The sequence below is a fragment of the Phoxinus phoxinus genome, assembly GCF_949152265.1.
Source record: "Phoxinus phoxinus genome assembly, chromosome: 10".
NCBI lineage: Eukaryota > Metazoa > Chordata > Actinopteri > Cypriniformes > Leuciscidae > Phoxinus > Phoxinus phoxinus.
The window spans coordinates 30734116-30751679 of NC_136885.1; the positions used below are offsets into that span (position 1 = coordinate 30734116).

Sequence of the window (17564 nt, forward strand, 5' to 3'; positions counted from 1 at the left end):
TAAAAAAAAAACTACGGTCAGGATTTACTAAAGACATGCAGTGAAAAATTAGCGCTGAAAATGCATTGACAGGGTTATTTTTGCGGCTGACCTTATTGCATATGCATTTGTAGGAGTTTCCCTTTCAGACTCAAATTTTATGGGAGGAGAGTATTTAAATGAATAATGCAATGTGATTTACTAAGGTTTGCGCTCGTCAATTTGTGCCATTATTTAACGCACCAAAAAAGCATGTCTTGGTAGATTGCATTGGACATTATGGAAATGATCTGCTGCGTCTGTGTACTTTAAATCTAATTCAACTTTATTCAAATTTCAAATTCAAATGCATACTTAATTCAAATTTATTTGGAATCTATAAAAGGCATTCTCAATTCATTTCTGAAATGTGCACAATCCTGGTAAATATGACTATGTTTCCAGGACAGGTGAATTGATCAGAAATGTCCTAGAAGCCGGTCAATCCGATTGGAACTGCTGGTTTTTGGATTGTGCTTGCCAGTTATGTGTGCAAGATGTGTGAATGCTAACAGACTGTGGGTGGTATATGGGCACGCCATCTGAGGCTGAGACTAAACATACAGTACATAAACCTGGTGCCTCTGTCGACACTGGTTTACTAACAACTGCCAGATGATAATATGTCTCCAGCAGTATTGTTATTGTTACCTAAACCTAAATCTAAAACTATTACATTTTTTAAATCCTAAATCTAGAAATAAATCTGAAATAAAATACAAATATTAGCTGAAAAACTTAGAAATTATGCATTGGCAACTAAACATAAAAAGAAATTAAAGGTACAGTAAATCGAAATATAAAAAACAAAACTAATAAAAATGACAAAAGCACATAAGTTCGACAAGGAGTGGAGCTCACACACATAAGATTCCTTACAAAAAAAAAAAAACCCTGTAAGGATAGAATCAGCACACCTGATTCTATTTATATAAAACACAGTATTACATCCAATAAAGTAAACTCAAAAAGTTGATTTAAAAATGCATATACCTTATTTTTTCTTGTGATGTTTTTGATATTTTACTTTGCTATTCTTTCCTTCTCTCTTTTGTTGGATTTATTCCTTATAAACACGACAATCATATAATGATGTTTCATATTATTATACTGTTTTTGGATAATGTTGCATTTATATTCTTGATGATTATGAAAAAACATGTTGTATAATTATATTATATTGTATTTTAAAAAATATATATTTTCTGCATAATTTGTGTACAAAATGTTTGTATTTGTCTTTTGTATGTCGTATCTTTTTCTGCAGTCTGTATGTTGGTGTACAAACAGTTGTTATGCCATTAAGGGATGTGTGTTTTTAAATCAAAATTTTGAGTTTACTTTATATGGTAAAAAATGTATATAAATAGAATCAGGTGTGCTATTTTCTGTTATGACGCTGATGACAACATGAATCGAAAACGTTTTGTCTTTGCTTTTGGCATCTAAATAAAGTCTTTTTTGTAAGAAATCTATTATTATGTGTGTGATCTCCACTTCTTGCTGAACCTTGATGTTTTTTTTAAACGTATGCAACAAAGTAATTTTTATCTACTATCTCCTTTTTTTCATTTTTTAAAAGCACATGACAAAACTAATAAAACCAACTAAAATTAAAATGATAACTAAAAACATAAAAATAAAAGCTACTTAAAAATAGTAATAAATACTATAATAGTATATAATGATACTAAAATAACCCTGGTTTCCAGACTCTAACATTAGTTTGGTCAAACATACGGGTTAAAAGTGTCTTGTTTACAGCCCTGAGACGAAGTAATCACTCCTGCAAATAAATGCAGTTGTCACTCACAAATTTTGCAGTTTGTACATGGCCTGAATGAACAAACTTAAGGAGCACCCACTGTAGACTGTTCCTCAACTGAACTATACGGCACAGGTTTGACAGTGATCAGACTTCTCACCTGATCTTCCGGCTGCCCCGCGGCCGTTCTGATTGGACAGAGATGTAGCTCATGCTGCTGAATCGAGATGCACTGCTGGTTCTCGACACAGCGGACACGTCGCTGACATCACTGTCCGAAGACTTGGCCGAGAGGTTTTCTCCCCGCTGAGGATCTCTGCCTGAACGCTGAAGAACAAACACAACACAAGTTAGATGCTTACGGACAACAGATAGAAAATGCTTGAGACGAAAAACATAACTAGTCACAGCGGTTAAAGGTGAAGTGGCATCTTCAAAACTTCGTTTTTAGTCATTGTCATAAAGCTGGGACTAGATTATTTGTTTATGTGACCAATGGGAACAAAGCGAGTGGGGCAGAAATGGTGGGAGGAATTTATTGGGTATTTCGAATCTAACATTATTTTTGCATTTCCTTTTGGTGTGCTAGTAGTGCTGAAATGTCACACTTCACCCCAGAAAGACCTCATATAATAATTAGAGCCGGGACTTTAACGGGTTAATTAAGACTAATTAATTACACAAAAAATAACGCGCTCAATTTTTTTAACGCATTTTAATCGCACTTATTTTTGCACCGCGGAACGTTTCTCACTGGATGAGTTTAGGCGGACCGATTATACTGGAGCACCAATAGCGTTCATAACTTGATAACTTCAGACAACAACAAACCACAGTGAACATGAACAAAGAAGCTGACGAGACCGCTTTGGTTGGCCCCGTGGATGGGACATTTTGTTATAAAAAACGAACGGATGGAAGCGTCGATAAGAGCATGGCTGTGTGCAGCAAGCTATGCAACAAGGAATTCGGAACGGCTATTGCTACACTTAATGGCAAAAATAGCATGGTCTGCTGGACTTGGTTGAACAAAAATAAACAATATTTTGTTGCTTAAGCTTATGTATTCAGTCATTATTCAATGGTATACTAAAAATCCATGTGAAAAAAATTACTTCTCACTGTTCTCAGGTCAAATATTTATATGCAATTAAAATGCGATTAATTTCGATTAATTAATTACAAAGCCTCTAATTAATTAGATTAATTTTTTTAATCGAGTCCCGGCCCTAATAATAATATATAAAAAAATACATTCATGAGCAGCAGCTCTAACAGTAGGACATTGCGCTAACAATGCCATGGCCATGGGTTTGATTACCAAGGAGTGCATGAACTGATTAAATGTTGACAAAAAAATGCGTCGTCAAAGGAATTTGAGCACAACCAAAACAATGTTCTTCCACAAAATGCATGCAGTTTTTTAACTGCTAGAGGGCCAAAAGTTACATTGTGTACCTTTAATGAAATGCAAGTTGCTTTGGATAAAAGTATCTGCTAAATACATAAATGTAGAATGCATTATTGTTTTTACTTAAAAGGATTAGTTCACTTTAAAATTAAAATTCTGTCATCATTTACTCACCCTCAAGTGGTTTCAAACCTTTATGAATTTCTTTATTCTGCTGAACACAAAGAAAGATATTTTGAAGGATGTCAGTAACCAAACAGTTGACTGTTCCCATTGACTTCCATAATATTTTTTTTCCTACTATGGAAGTCAATGGGACCAATTAACTGTTTGGTTACTGACATCCTTCAAAATATCTTCCTTTGTGTTCAGCAGAAGAAATAAATTAATACAGGTTTGAAACAACTTGAGGGTGAGTATATGATGACAGAATTTTCATTTTAAAGTGAACTATCCCTTTAAAAAGGAACATCCTTAAGAAAAATGCCACTGTATTTATACCAGTGTATTCCTGGGTATTCTGTCCTGGATAGACGAGGAGAGGTATTGTAGGGTCGGTATTATGTAAAATATGTATTTATAAGGTGCTCATGGCTTGCTATGATGCTTATAAACATTATGTCCTAAATGCCGCCTTCTCATAAGCCTATCAGACAAAAATTAATGAACCTCTTCTTTATCTGCTTTTAATAGAATCCTGCAGAACTCATAGTGCTGCACAATGCTTTTCATACCACAGGCTTAAAAGGATACAAAGGGAAGGTGATACCGCCGTATATGGCGCTGAATGTCAGCATGCTGACCCGCATACAGAAATACTAAAGTATATCATGTGCAGAGATCCTGAACTTAAAAGACTAGGTCTATAAATTTCACAACTGCTGGAAATGGGTCAATCAAACAAACATCATGTTTAATCTATGAACACTTAAATCCAGATTAGCAATCTGATTGGCTGAAAAGTGCTAGTTCTTTTTACTATCTGGACCTAGTTCAACTACAGTCATATTAGTAGATACACTAAAAGCTATTATAGCAAAAACTAGCTTTGAGAAGAAACTAAACTGATGCTATTTTACGGGGGTGAAAGAAGAGCCTGGTCATTCAACTAAACGAAACTACACTAAACTACACTAAACTAAACTAAACTAAACTAAACTAAACTAAACTAAACTAAACTAAACTAAACTAAACTAAACTGCATTTTTATTTAGTGTAAAATAACACCAAAGCATGCAAATATTGTGAAAATTATCAGCCCGTCTATATTATTTTAATTTTCAATATTTAAATATAGAATTATAATAAAATAAACTAACGGATACAATTAGGGGCCCCTAATTATTGTTAAAATTATTATTATTATTATCATTATTTAGTCCTCAGTTGTAAGTCGCTTTGGATAAAAGCATCTGCTAAATGACTAAATGTAAAATGTAAATGTATTATTATTATTAAATAATATGCGACCAGGAGTATTTGGTCTCAATTAGCATGACTGCAACTTGTCTAAATACAAATAATACAACTAGAAAACACCCCAATGTATCTAACAGAGTTGAGTGATCGACAGCAGCATTTAACTATACTAACTATAGCATAGCTGTATATAAACGTTTTTCATGGTCACCTTGTTATAGTCCTGTTCCAGTCTGGAGTCCGAGCCTGTTCCCTGTTTATACTTGTTCATCTTCAGTTTCATCTGCCGCGTTCGTTCCTCGACATCCATGGCACCTACGGATCACAGCAGACGTCAATGAGTTTGCAGGTTTGTTGAAAAAGTGTCTTGTGATGTTGGTGAGGCTAGATGGGAACAGATCTGTTGACCCGTTCACTAATGAAGCATTTGATTCATAATGTAGTATATAATGTGATATATAATGCAATGTAGAATGGTTTAAAGAGATAGTTCACCCCAAAATGTAAAGATTATGTCATTATTTACTCACCCTTATGTTGTTCCAAACCTGTATGAGTTTCTTTCTTCTGTTGAACAAAAAAGAAGATATTTTGAAGAATGTTGGTAAGCAGACAGTTGACGGCAGCCAGCTAATTTTTTTTTTCCTACTATGCAAGTCAATGGCTACCATCAACTCTCTGGTTGCCAACATTCTTCTTTAGTGTTCAACAGAAGAAAGAAACTCATACAGATTTGGAACAACATAAGGGTGAGTAAATGATGACAGAATTTTCATTTTTGGGTGAACAATCCCTTTAATAAAGAAATATTTCCCATCAACAACACTACCGTTGAGTGATCACGTTTAACTCTCTGAGCATAAAAGACATCTGTTTAATACCAGATTGTCCATAAAAAATGATCAATTTATCAAAATGCCTGTCACCATTAATAATAAGCTGCTGGGTTAATGTCTTCACACACACGCATTGGCATACTGTAAATGATGCAGACCATAGCAGAAAAAAAATATATATAAATTGAAAAAAAAAATCAGATTACAGAAGGATGTAGTATATTTAAAATATCAAGAGGTTAGCTCTGGTCTATTTAAGGCATACTTATTTATACGCATTTTATTGAGAGTAGCTTAGCGTAAATTCCTCACAAAAGTCACTCAAACCAGAGGCACACTTCAAAGCGTCTGAATGGAAAAGTGTCATTTGTTATTAGCAAATCAAATCTAACCATACAATATAAATACAGTGTATGTGCAAAGTCCAATCAAATGAAATGCTGTAGAATGTAGTGTTTCTAAGTAACGCAGGTTGTGGTGGTTTGCCTTGGCTTGGTACTGCATGTGTTTGTTAGGATGTTCTGTGTATTTAGTGTGTTGTGTGGTCACTAGGGTCTTTTAAGTGGTTGCTATGGTGTTTTAGGTGGTTTTCAACATGTTGCTATGCAGTTGCTGGGAGGGGGGGGGGGTCATCCTTCAATGGCAATTTTTGTTGTATGGAAGGCAAAAACCACCTGAAATGCACAATTTGAGGCTTGTTTGAATTCATATAAACTTCTGTGACCCTTTCAGTTGCAAGATGACAAGCTACAACTTTAACTAGCCTGTTCGCACAAGAAAATGACTGAATGTGTTTGTGCTATTGAGTCGTGTAAAGCGTACTACACGTGTCTTTGTCAGTGCAGGTGCCGTAAATGTCAATAGCAATTTTCTCTTGCCAATAGCAATTGTGCTGTTAAGTAATTAACATGTTCAGCAAATTACCCAATGATTAGTGCTCTCAGAATCATTGGATTAATTGGATTTAATAGCAGCACTATAGTGAAGCTCACATATGAGGTGCATTTTTAAGCTTAAAGCCACATTCATAACGGAGAGTTATGCTTTGCATCATGGGAAAACTTCCTCTAAGTCAATCCGCAGTCAAAAGTTTTCAATCTTTGTATCTAGATAATATCTGCAACGCCTAAACCATACAACAAACCTCGTTTTCTCTACTGCTTTACTGTTTTTCAAATGGAGATGGGGAAGAAACAAGCACTCGTAAAAGAGGACGAAAGTGGGTGCAAATAAAACCTAAACTGACATTAACACCTTATGAAAATAGCCATGATGTGATATATATCTATGTACTTATGCCGTCATGAAGCCAGCTATATTAGCTCGAGCCATAACCAAGAACTGTCGGGTTCGGGAGGTACAAAATCCCATTCCTTTTCTCCACAGAGAAATATTTTTGGTTACACTTTATTTTGATGGTCCACTTTAGACATTCTACTAACTACAAGTAGCTTTGCAATTACATGTCAACTAACTCTCATTAGAGGTTCGGTAGACTGTTAGGTTAGGGTTTGGGTTAGTACATTTTCGCATTTGGCAGACGCTTTTATCCAAAGCGACTTACATTGCATTATCCTATACATTTATACATAGGTATGTGCAATCCCCTGGGATCAAACCCACAACCTTGCGTTGTTAATGCAATGCTCTTACCACTGAGCTACAGGAAACCCTAGTAGAATAAGAATTGACATAGTTGCAAAGTAACTTATAGTCAGTGTCTGTTTGTGGAGCATTAAAACAAAAGTGTTAGCAGATATTAAGCAGACATTCTATAATACTCTAATGAGAGTTAGTTGACATGTAGGTGCAAAGGTACTTATATTTACTGGAATGTCTAAAGTGGACCATCAAACTAAAGCTTAAACAGATCTTCTAAACAATAATGCAGTGCGATTTCAAATTAATAAAAAAATATATATAGGTGACACTTTACAATAAGGTTCATTAGTTAACTACCTTAGTTAACATAAACTAAGAATGAACAAGACTTCTACAGCGTTTTTTAATCTTAGTTATTATTAACATTTACTAATACGCTATTAAAATTAAAGGTTGTATTTGTTAACATTAGTTAATGCACTGTGAACTAACATGAACAATCAATGAACAACTGTATTTTTATTAACTTACATAAACAAAGATTAATAAATACTGTAACAAATGTATTGTTCATTGTTAGTTCAGGTTAGTAAATACATTAACTAATGTTAACGAATGATTCTTATTGTAAAGTGTTACCCAAAAAAGTGTTACTGTGGAAATTAAAATCTCTGCAAAAAGGTCCCATAAAGCTTTGCAAAAGACAAAAGTGTGGGTGTGTTCAGACTTGTAGTTCGGTTCTCTTGGTTCTTTTGGTCCTGATTAAAAAAGAAAATGAGACATTTAGTCCTGGTTTGCTTAGCGTTCACACTGTCATTTTTAATACCGAAACCAAATATACAAAAAAAAAAAACAACGAAACGCCCACTGTATGTGCATAAATATGATGGAATATGTAGGAGCTGGCAACTCGTGAAGAGCTTATAAAATGTGTAAAGGAGTAAGAACAGCGTCAGCAATTCCTCCGTCACACACAAAAGAACATCTGCTGCGAGGAGACGCTGTTCTGATGCTGTACTGAACTGTGATGGGCAACATCGTGACTGATGAGAAAAAAAACAGGTATGCTTGAGCAGTCTGTCCTTTTTATGTCACATCTTGTGAAATCATGCTCTGTTTTCGGTTAGTTTACATGTATTTGTTTCGTGTTGCGTTCATATTTCAGTCGGGCCGCACCAGAATACGTTTGGAAGCGGCCCGAGACCCATGTTTTCAGCGTCTCGGCCCGCTTGTTTGGTGTGCACCAGGGTTCACACTTTATCGAATGAACAGAGCAAGCGCACCAGAGTTCGTGTTAATTGAACCAAACATGCCAAGTGTGAACACACCCTTAGACACCCTAGACTCTCAAACACATTTGTCTATATACACTACTGTTCAAAGTTTTTTAAAGAAATGTATATTTTTATTCAGCAAGGATGCATTAAATTGATCTAAAATTGATCCTGTTTTATTAAACTTTCTATTCATCAAAAATCCACAGGTCCATGAAATATTAAGCAGAACTGTTTTTAACATTGATGATAATAATAAAAATCTTGATTTCTTGAGCAGCATATTAGAAAGTTCTGAAGGATCATGTGACACTGAAGACTGGAGTAATGATGCTGAAAGCAATTAATAAAAAAAAATGCATTTGTCAAATTCAAATCCATTACAAATACACTTGTTTTAAATTGTACCATGTCAGATTCAACAATGTGTGATTAACAGTTATTCAGTGCCTCATAAAAGACATTAAATACACCTTGTACCTCTTTTCGGATTTTAATTTTGAACTGATTTTTTTATTTTAAATCCCTATGGAGAACATGAATGGGAAAATGATTCCAGAACCAAGGCTGCAGGAAAAAGTGTTTTGTCTCTCAAAAAATGCCGCCATTTTGAAATGTTTTCAAAGGAAGAACACACATGATCACAATCAAACATGATTATGACTGGAGCTGGTAAGGAAGCATGAGCTTCACAGCAGAAAGTAACTCTGGAACCAGGTGAATAAAATGCTCATAAAAAGGGCAGAGAAGAGGCGTAATAGATTTTAATATATAATAAAAGCTAGTAAAGAAAACCAAACAGCAGAAAGAGATGATGTTCGCTTTTCAAGCAGAATCCCAGCATTTACTCCTCTACAGTTTTTACACTCATTATACTACTGTAGATTCAAATGTGTATTGCAGTCCAAATTGATAATGGTTGAATCTCACAAATGCTCATATATATATATACATATATTTATACATACATCATATCAATTTAGGATTCTTGACTCAATTTTAAAGAACCGTTTAGGTCAAAAAGGTTTAACACAATGATACACGTATTAAACGATTGCATAATGCGTTCATGTTTAATGGGTTTATTAAAAAAATATATACATGTTCTTTGTGAGATCAACCTCGATTTTTATTAAATACATTGCAAAGCATACCTGCTGGAATTTCCATATAAAAACAGCTTCTGATGGTTTCAAGCTCATCCAAACTAGTCATTAGGTAGCCTAGTTCACACCAAGGATGATAACTATAACGATAACGATAAATATATAGTTCTAAATCGTTCGAAATATAAAAAGAATAGTAGAGTCTACATCACAGATATAATGTTAACGGCGCAAAGAAACGTTATGTTTTTGTTTTTTTTCAGCTGATGAATGATAAAAACATTGACAGCCAATCAGAATCCAGGCGACAGAACTACAGAGCACGCTAACAATAAACTTGGTCAATAATAGTAAATAATTGTATCCCTTTACCTTATCTTCGATCACGAAAATTACATATGTATACGTTTTTCCTTGAAAAAGAATTCTTCTTGCCTTAAAATAACTTGACTAATACCGTGTCCTAACCAGACGCGATAAGATCCAGCGACAAATAATTTGTCTGTGCACACTAGACGCGACTGCGAGATGGGTTCAAATCAATCAAAACCCACAGCCAATCAGAACAGCGTGTGGGCGGGCTCTCGCGGCAAGTGCACAGCACCAGAGAGTAAGTACTCTTGACGGCAAGCGCAAGAAAATGGATAAGTAGGCTACATAATCAAATTCACAAATATTACACCATTTAAACATTAGTCAAATACATAGGCTAATGAGTTACTAAAACGTAAAACTCGAACGTTCTTGTTTCCATTTGTTTAATTTCAAGATCTGAGGTGAATTATCCATTGTTGCTTTTACAGCTACAAAGCTGGGAGCACTAAATGAGATTCAAAGTCACATGACACGCTTTTAACATTAAATAAAGCACATAAACAGTACCTGAGATTATCATTGCCACACTTTGTGTTTGTTGTCCCAGCGCAACGTCGCAAAAAAATCAGTTTCTAAAACAGAATCGTAGCGTGTTGCGGTCGCGGCTGGTTAGGACAAAAACTCTGATTAACATGGAAAAGATACCTTTTTTATCGCGTGTCGCAGCGCGTGTGTAGTTAGGACACGATGTAACTCTACACCCTTGAATCATTTAGTATATGCAGGTCTATGAATATGCACATTAGCCCCGCCTCCACTCACTCACACCAACTCAAGAGATTCACTCGTTGATGATCACACGTTGTCGTGATTGGTTACAAGGTAGTTTGTGCCGTCAGAAACACCAGCGATTTCAAACTGTGTTTTTGAGACTATCTTTGGTTCACTGGAGTTTTAAGGAGACTTTTAAAGAGTTTTTAATCGTTCTTGGTGTGAACGGGCCTTAAGATTGTCAATCAATCAATCTTTATCCTTCGGTATGCTGTGGTTCTTCCAGCAGGGTGAATGAATGGGAGTGCGACAAACAGAGAGGAGCTGGGACACGGCATGGAGGAAGACGAGAAAAGCATATCAGAAGAAAGGACAGACCTGAGTTTGTCTGACTGGGGGAGTCCGTGTCTTCTGGGAGGGGGGGTTAGGGGGGAGGGGGTCACATCACGAAAATGAACAGACAGACACAGAGGAGAGGGGTGTGAGAGGAGGTGTGCAGAAAGACGGGACAAGAAACCAGGGGCAAAAACACATTGGAGGGAACACAACAACAACAACAACAACAACACAAACACAACAACAACATAACAACAACATTAAAAAAAATAGGGAACAACAACACGACAAGCAGATAAAACCTCAAACACATGTTTCAAGTTTCATTATACAGAGAGAACAGAAAAATAAATCACAGTTCAGAGGAAAAACACCAAGAGCAGCGAGTCCTGCTTAAAAACAAACCCTGAAACACTAGAAGAATGTTAATAGAACATGCAGAGGGAATGAGGGATGAAAAAAGACCTGCAGAAAGAGGGAGAATAGAAGAGAGAGGACGAGGACAGTCTCCGCAAACCCTGAAGAGAAATAACCTGCTGCATCCTGACACCCATCAGATGTGTTTTAGAAACACAACACCGACAGATATGCTACAGTATATAAGCAAAATAACAATGTGTTTGTACAATGTATCAATACACTGCGGGGGAATTTAAGTCTGATAGTAGGTCATTTTTCTAAAGCGATTCTTTTAAATGTAAAATCACTGTAACATGTGTTTTAGTGCTTTCATAAAAATGATAAAAACAAAATTGTCAGTAAATGTAGTGTTAATGTACATTTACTGTAAATGCTGTGTGCCAGTAAGTTTGGGGTTAGTAAGAAATTAATCATTTTATTCAGCAAGGACGCATTCAATTCGACAAAAGATTTCTATTTCAAATGCTGTCCGTTCTAACTTTCTATTCATTAACGAATCCTGATAAAAATGCATTACGGATTCCACAAAAAAAAAACTGTTTTCAACATTGATAATAACAAGAAATGTTTCTAGAGCAGCAAATCAGCATATTAGAATGATTTCTGAAGAATCACACTAAAGACTGGAGTAATGCATCACAGGAATAAATTATATTTGAAAATATATTCAAATAGAAAACAGTTATTTTAAACTGTAAGAATATTTCACAATATTAATGTTTTTTTTTAATATATCAAATAATGCAGCAATGGTGAGCATAAGAGACTTCTCTCAAAATCATTTAAAAATCTTACCAAACCCAAACTTTTGATTTGAAGTATACAAAAATACAAAGCCAAAAGCCACTCGGCAGAAATTTTATTGAGTTCCTCTACCATTCTTGACTTAAACAGGACATATCTTTTGACACTCTGATAAAAAAAGAGATATAAATAAGCTGTCTCTCTAATTTGACCAAAACAATTTTCTTGCCACTAAAAATGTACATTCTGCAGGCATTTATATTGCATATCATTCACAGCAATGCATTATGCATCACATCGTAAATGATGCATAAATCTCTAAATGGCCACGAGTTTGATCAAATGAAACTCTGATACGCCCACATCACATCAGCAACAGCCGAACACAAGCCACTCATTTCAACGGACAATGAACTCTGACTGAAACTGCTGCCAGTTTGAACCAAAGTCCCTTTAAGACCAGTCATGTCACTCGTCGGCCATCTTTGAAACGCTATTTCAGTCATGCAAGTACAGTTCGTTCTCTGAATGTGGAAACATCAAATTCTCCAAAGACGTTTACCAATGCATCCCCCTTGAAAGAATGTCACTAAAAATACTAAAGCTAAAAACACACTAGCTGTCAGGTGTCCTTCAGTTCAGCCCTAATTCTCCCTCATCACAGATCTCCCAGCATCCTCCTTTAGATCATTTGTTCCATGCCCGTTTTAGAGTCTTATATAATTACGCTGGCATCTTAGGACACTGTTTGGCACTAATTGGACACCCTCCTCCTCGCCATATTTAAATTCTTTATCTGTGTCTTCTTCACAGAGAACACAATCTGCTGATACGGCTCGTTTTTTTCTCAGTTCTTCATTGTTCTCTTTGATTCGCTGAAGCATTAATCACGCAACAGCCCTGCGTGCATGATCCTGTGTACCCAAGCACATTTCTCACGCATTAATCACCCACAAGACCATCGCATTCCACACAGACGGCTACACTGATGGGACATTCATTAGCCGGACCTGATACGGACCCTGTTAACCCCACACACACACACACACACACATCTCATCAGAAAGCTATTCAGGATTCAGATCCTCAGTGCAATGTCTCTCGCTCATCTCATTGTCATCTCATCTCAGTAAAACATTCAATACAGTGATACACTCGTCTGAAGCTGTATTCATCATATTCGCAGCTCTATAATTTCCGTCAGCTTTGTGCATAAAGTGGAGGTGAACATCTCCCATGCTGTTGAAATCACGAGTATTTGTTTTTTTGTCTGATTGTATAATGTGAATGTGCAATGAAAACCCACGTAAAGAGAGCATGTCTACTAGCGATACGCACATTCGAAACACGCTTCGAAACTTTTGGTTGTAGCAGGCGCCACCATTCTGGTGATTCTAGTGCTTGAAACAGAGTCATTCTGAATCATAAGTGTAATTCGATTTCTTTCAAATCTTACTGGTCGGAAACTGTTGCATGGTAAGTTTTTGATTAGTAAGATTCGAAAGAAATGAAAGGTGAACTACGCAGATTTTTTACCTTAACTGAACAGCTTCAGAGTCAATGGAATGGTTATATTACTTTTTTCGGGTTGAATGGTGGTCGTCTCGCACCCCTCTATCTCCTGTGAGCGGAAAAACCACCCTTGCAACTTTGGGCCGGCGGGCCGCCGTGATATCAGGTCTCGCGATGTAATGAATTGCTTTACGGCAAAAAAATCGGCTAAAATTCTGTCATTATTGCGCTCCCTCACGCTGTTCGAACCCGAATGAAGAAGACGTTGTAAAGAATGTCCCGTCTGCTTTGATGTCGTTGATCTACTAGCCTCTGGTATCTGAGAGTCGCCAACAAGTTTTTCGACAGTGTTGTCAAATATCTATTCCGAAGCTGTAGGGGGAGCTCTATAGAGAAACCTGCGAGCAAAAAGCGAGAATACAGCGAAGAAATTCCCGAAACTGCATAGCCCTGCTTTAATCATTTTATTCATACGGATACTTACAGTAGGTCTGTCTTTAACAGTTTATTAGTTTTTGTTAAAAAAAAATACATTTCCCTATAGAGAAAATAAAAAAAGTTGCAATTTTTGACTTTGTTACATTTGATTTAGTCTATCTAGTTTTGTATCAAATACAATGCGTTTTTTAGTTGATCGCAGCAACAGCACATTTTCTGGCAGCAACGGCACATTTTTCCACTTGGGCAAGCGATTCGCGGACAGCTTTCCCTGAGAACAACATATAAGGAATACTTTTAGCTGTGTTGCTATGTGTCATGAGAGTAAGCAACTGAGAAGCTAACTCTCTGTACAGATCGAGCGAGTGTCTTGTTTATAATTAATCCATAAAATGTATCGGGCGCTTTTTTTTGACATGACGCACCACCCAGCATACCCGGCGGTTAAAGAAGTCACCTCTCACTACTGGTTTACGCCCCCTACTGCTGATTGGCTACAAGTGTTTCTCATAAATTGCTTACTGCGCCTTTAAATGCAGACCCAATGAGCATAAACACTTTCAAAACCAATCTCAAACATTTGAAAGGTATTGCGTATGTTGTATTCTTTTAGTAAAAATAGCTAAAATGCATGTTTATGCATACATTATAGTTTTATTTGAGCAACTCAAAAAGTCACAAGTAGATGACTGATAAAGACAAACTAAAGATAAACTGCTTTACTGAACTTTTTAAGAAAAGAACGTTACTATTTAATTATCTAAACTAGAATTATAGATTATTTTCTATCTAATTGGGCTTTAGATGATCATCTGACTGACATGTAAAGCAACCAAATGCAGTTTGTTTTCTTGTTTAAATGTACCATTATTGATACTACAACAATTGACTGGTGGAAAAACCTAATAATTCAAACAAATTGCACAGAAGTGTCAGCCTATGACACAGTATATGTGCAGCAAACCCTGCAGGAAATGTGTGTAGGTCATAAAGCCAGCAAATCAGATTAAAACTGGCGATTTCAGTGTTGTGTGCATTAAGCATTAAACGGTTAGTGAACAGACCGTGAACCGCAAGTTTATTGACTGGCCGATTGACTTCCAACTTCCACGTTCACTCCACCTGACTGTATTCAGCAGCACAGAGATGTAGAGCTCAGAATCATTGAGAGGAAAGAGCACACGGGGTCAAGATCAGGGAGGTCAGAGGTCAAACCTGTCTGAGCAGCGATGTGTGTCTCCTCCTGATGGCCGTTAGATGAGTGACCAGCACTGACCAGCGAGCCCTGCTGGTCCTCCCATGTCACCTCTTATCATGCAGGTCATTGACACAGAGACATAGGCAGCGTTAACATTCGGCTCGAGAAGACGTGTAGCGTATCAGAGAAAAAGTAAGGGATTTCTACAGTGGCCTCAAAACCTATTTGAAAACTTAAGTCATGCTTAAAAAATCTGAATGTGACATTAAGACGATATTAATTGCGGCTTCACAGTCCAAATACATTTTGTTATTCTTCTTTCCATCAAACTTCCAATCAAATTTTTTTATTTGAAATAAATGCCACTTGGTTTGATATTTTGTATCTAATGCAAAACCTTCAGACTAGATTAGATTTTCAAATACTTTTTGAGGCCACTGTATACTTCACACATCAGTGTTTGTTCCAAAAAATACAGTCTGCATGCGTCTATATTTTATGTTTGCAAAAACGTGGCTTAAAATAATAGTCGGATGTAGACGGAACAATTCTGGGAATAATTCTAAGACACTTCAGCACTGAAAGGAGTGAACAGCTCCTTTCTACACATGATTGTGCTCCATCTGCTGGTCAAACTCTGCAACTGCATCCCACTACACAATTCAGTCTGTGGAACCGATTGATTTACACTTATATAAAAATATGTAATTATATAACATCTCAATAAATCCCCTCTATAGAAGGAGTATAGAACAAAACCATGTGTTTTTAACTAAAAGTGACTTTTAGTTAAACAGAAAAGACTGAACATTTATCCGGCTCAGTGCAAAACATTTATCCGGACAGAATTCGATTTTAATGCAACACAATCCGAATTTAATTTAAGACATCTCTAGATGTCCCTCATTATTCACAGCAAAACACATTAAAAAACTGACAACCCACTCAAGAGAGATATATGAGAGACGTGAAGAGGGAGCGATTGACCTAGAAACAGACAGAGAGAGAAAACGACTCATCCGTGAAGAACTCATGCAAGATCCGTGACGCATTAATACTTCAATGACAGTAGTTTTAAGAAAAGAAAATACATTTTAAAGGACTGGGCAATATAGCTAAATATATAAGTGCAATACAAGTGTGTAAAAAAAAAAAAAAAAAACTTAAAAATATTTTGAAAAATTATAATATTTTTCAATAATAAATCTCTATATATAGACATATATTATTATTATTAAAACATAACATAAAAATGCCACAATAATGAACTACGGAAATAGATCAAACTTGGTAAATCTAAATATACACAGTTATTTTTACATGAGGAGTAAGACCAGGATGACATTTAAAAAAAGAAAATATGGTCAATTTAGATATCATATTGACTCTAAAATCAAATGCATATATATTATGATTATTTGATATATTGCCCAGCCCCTCAGCCCCTGAAATGTCCCCTCAGAAAAGAAAGGAAAGGAAATAAAATAAAATATTGCATAGCTACACTGCAAACACACGGCGGGAGAGACTTGCCTTTCCTCCCGTTTACGGCTGGGCCATCAGGCCTCATCTCACACACTTTAAAACAACAACAGGAGCAATGGAGTAAAAACAGAGCAAAAATTCCCCCAAAAAATTATATTATTTGCACAAAATATAAGTCAAACTTCTAATAAAACCTCCTGTATACTCATTTTGACTGTCATATGAAAAAAATAATGAGAGAGTATTTCAAACAGCTGATGTAGAGTATATATCAGATGGACAGAAAGAGACGGATGCTGGGAAGGTGGCAGACACACACACACACACACTCCCAACAGACCAGATCTTGCGACAAATACAACGGATGTGGCAGATGGGAGAGGAGGAAGTGTGATCGGTTGGAAACTCAAGTCTGTTTGTGTTTGTGCATGTGTACAACCAATTTTTCATTTACAAAATTTAACCTGACACAAACTTGAAGTTATTATAGACTGACCCTAAACCGGCTCAGAAGTTCTAAGTAGCTGATCGCTATAACATACACTACAGTTCAGGGTCTGTCTGTCTGTTCGTCTGTCTGTCTGTTCGTCCGTCTGTCTGTTCGTCCGTCTGTCTGTTCGTCCGTCTGTTCATCTGTCTGTCCGTCTGTTCATCTGTCTGTCTGTTCGTCCGTCCGTCTGTGTCTGTCTGTCCGTCCGTCCCTGTCTGTCTGTCTCTGTCTGTCTGTCTGTCTGTTCGTCCGTCTGTGTCTGTCTGTCTGTCCGTCCGTCCCTGTCTGTCTGTCTCTGTCTGTCTGTCTGTGTCTGTCTGTCTGTATGTCCGTCCGTCCGTCCGTCCGTCCGTCCGTCCGTCCGTCCGTCCGTGTCTGTCTGTCTGTGTCTGTCTGTCTGTCCGTCCGTCCGTCCGTCTGTGTC

General features: G+C 36.6%; 1 protein-coding gene across 11 annotated transcripts in view; it reads right to left on the bottom strand.

Annotated features, from left to right (window-relative positions):
• The window catches only part of rims2a (regulating synaptic membrane exocytosis 2a), a 191120-nt gene that overhangs the window by 42840 nt on the left and 130716 nt on the right, over positions 1–17564 (bottom strand). For all 11 annotated transcript variants that reach the window (XM_079624549.1, XM_079624553.1, XM_079624555.1 and 8 more), the window contains 2 exons: positions 4825–4928; positions 1944–2110 (listed from right to left, as the gene is read on the bottom strand). In XM_079624549.1, the coding sequence (XP_079480675.1) occupies positions 1944–2110; positions 4825–4928 (271 nt within the window). The remainder of the gene's footprint in view (positions 1–1943; positions 2111–4824; positions 4929–17564) is intronic.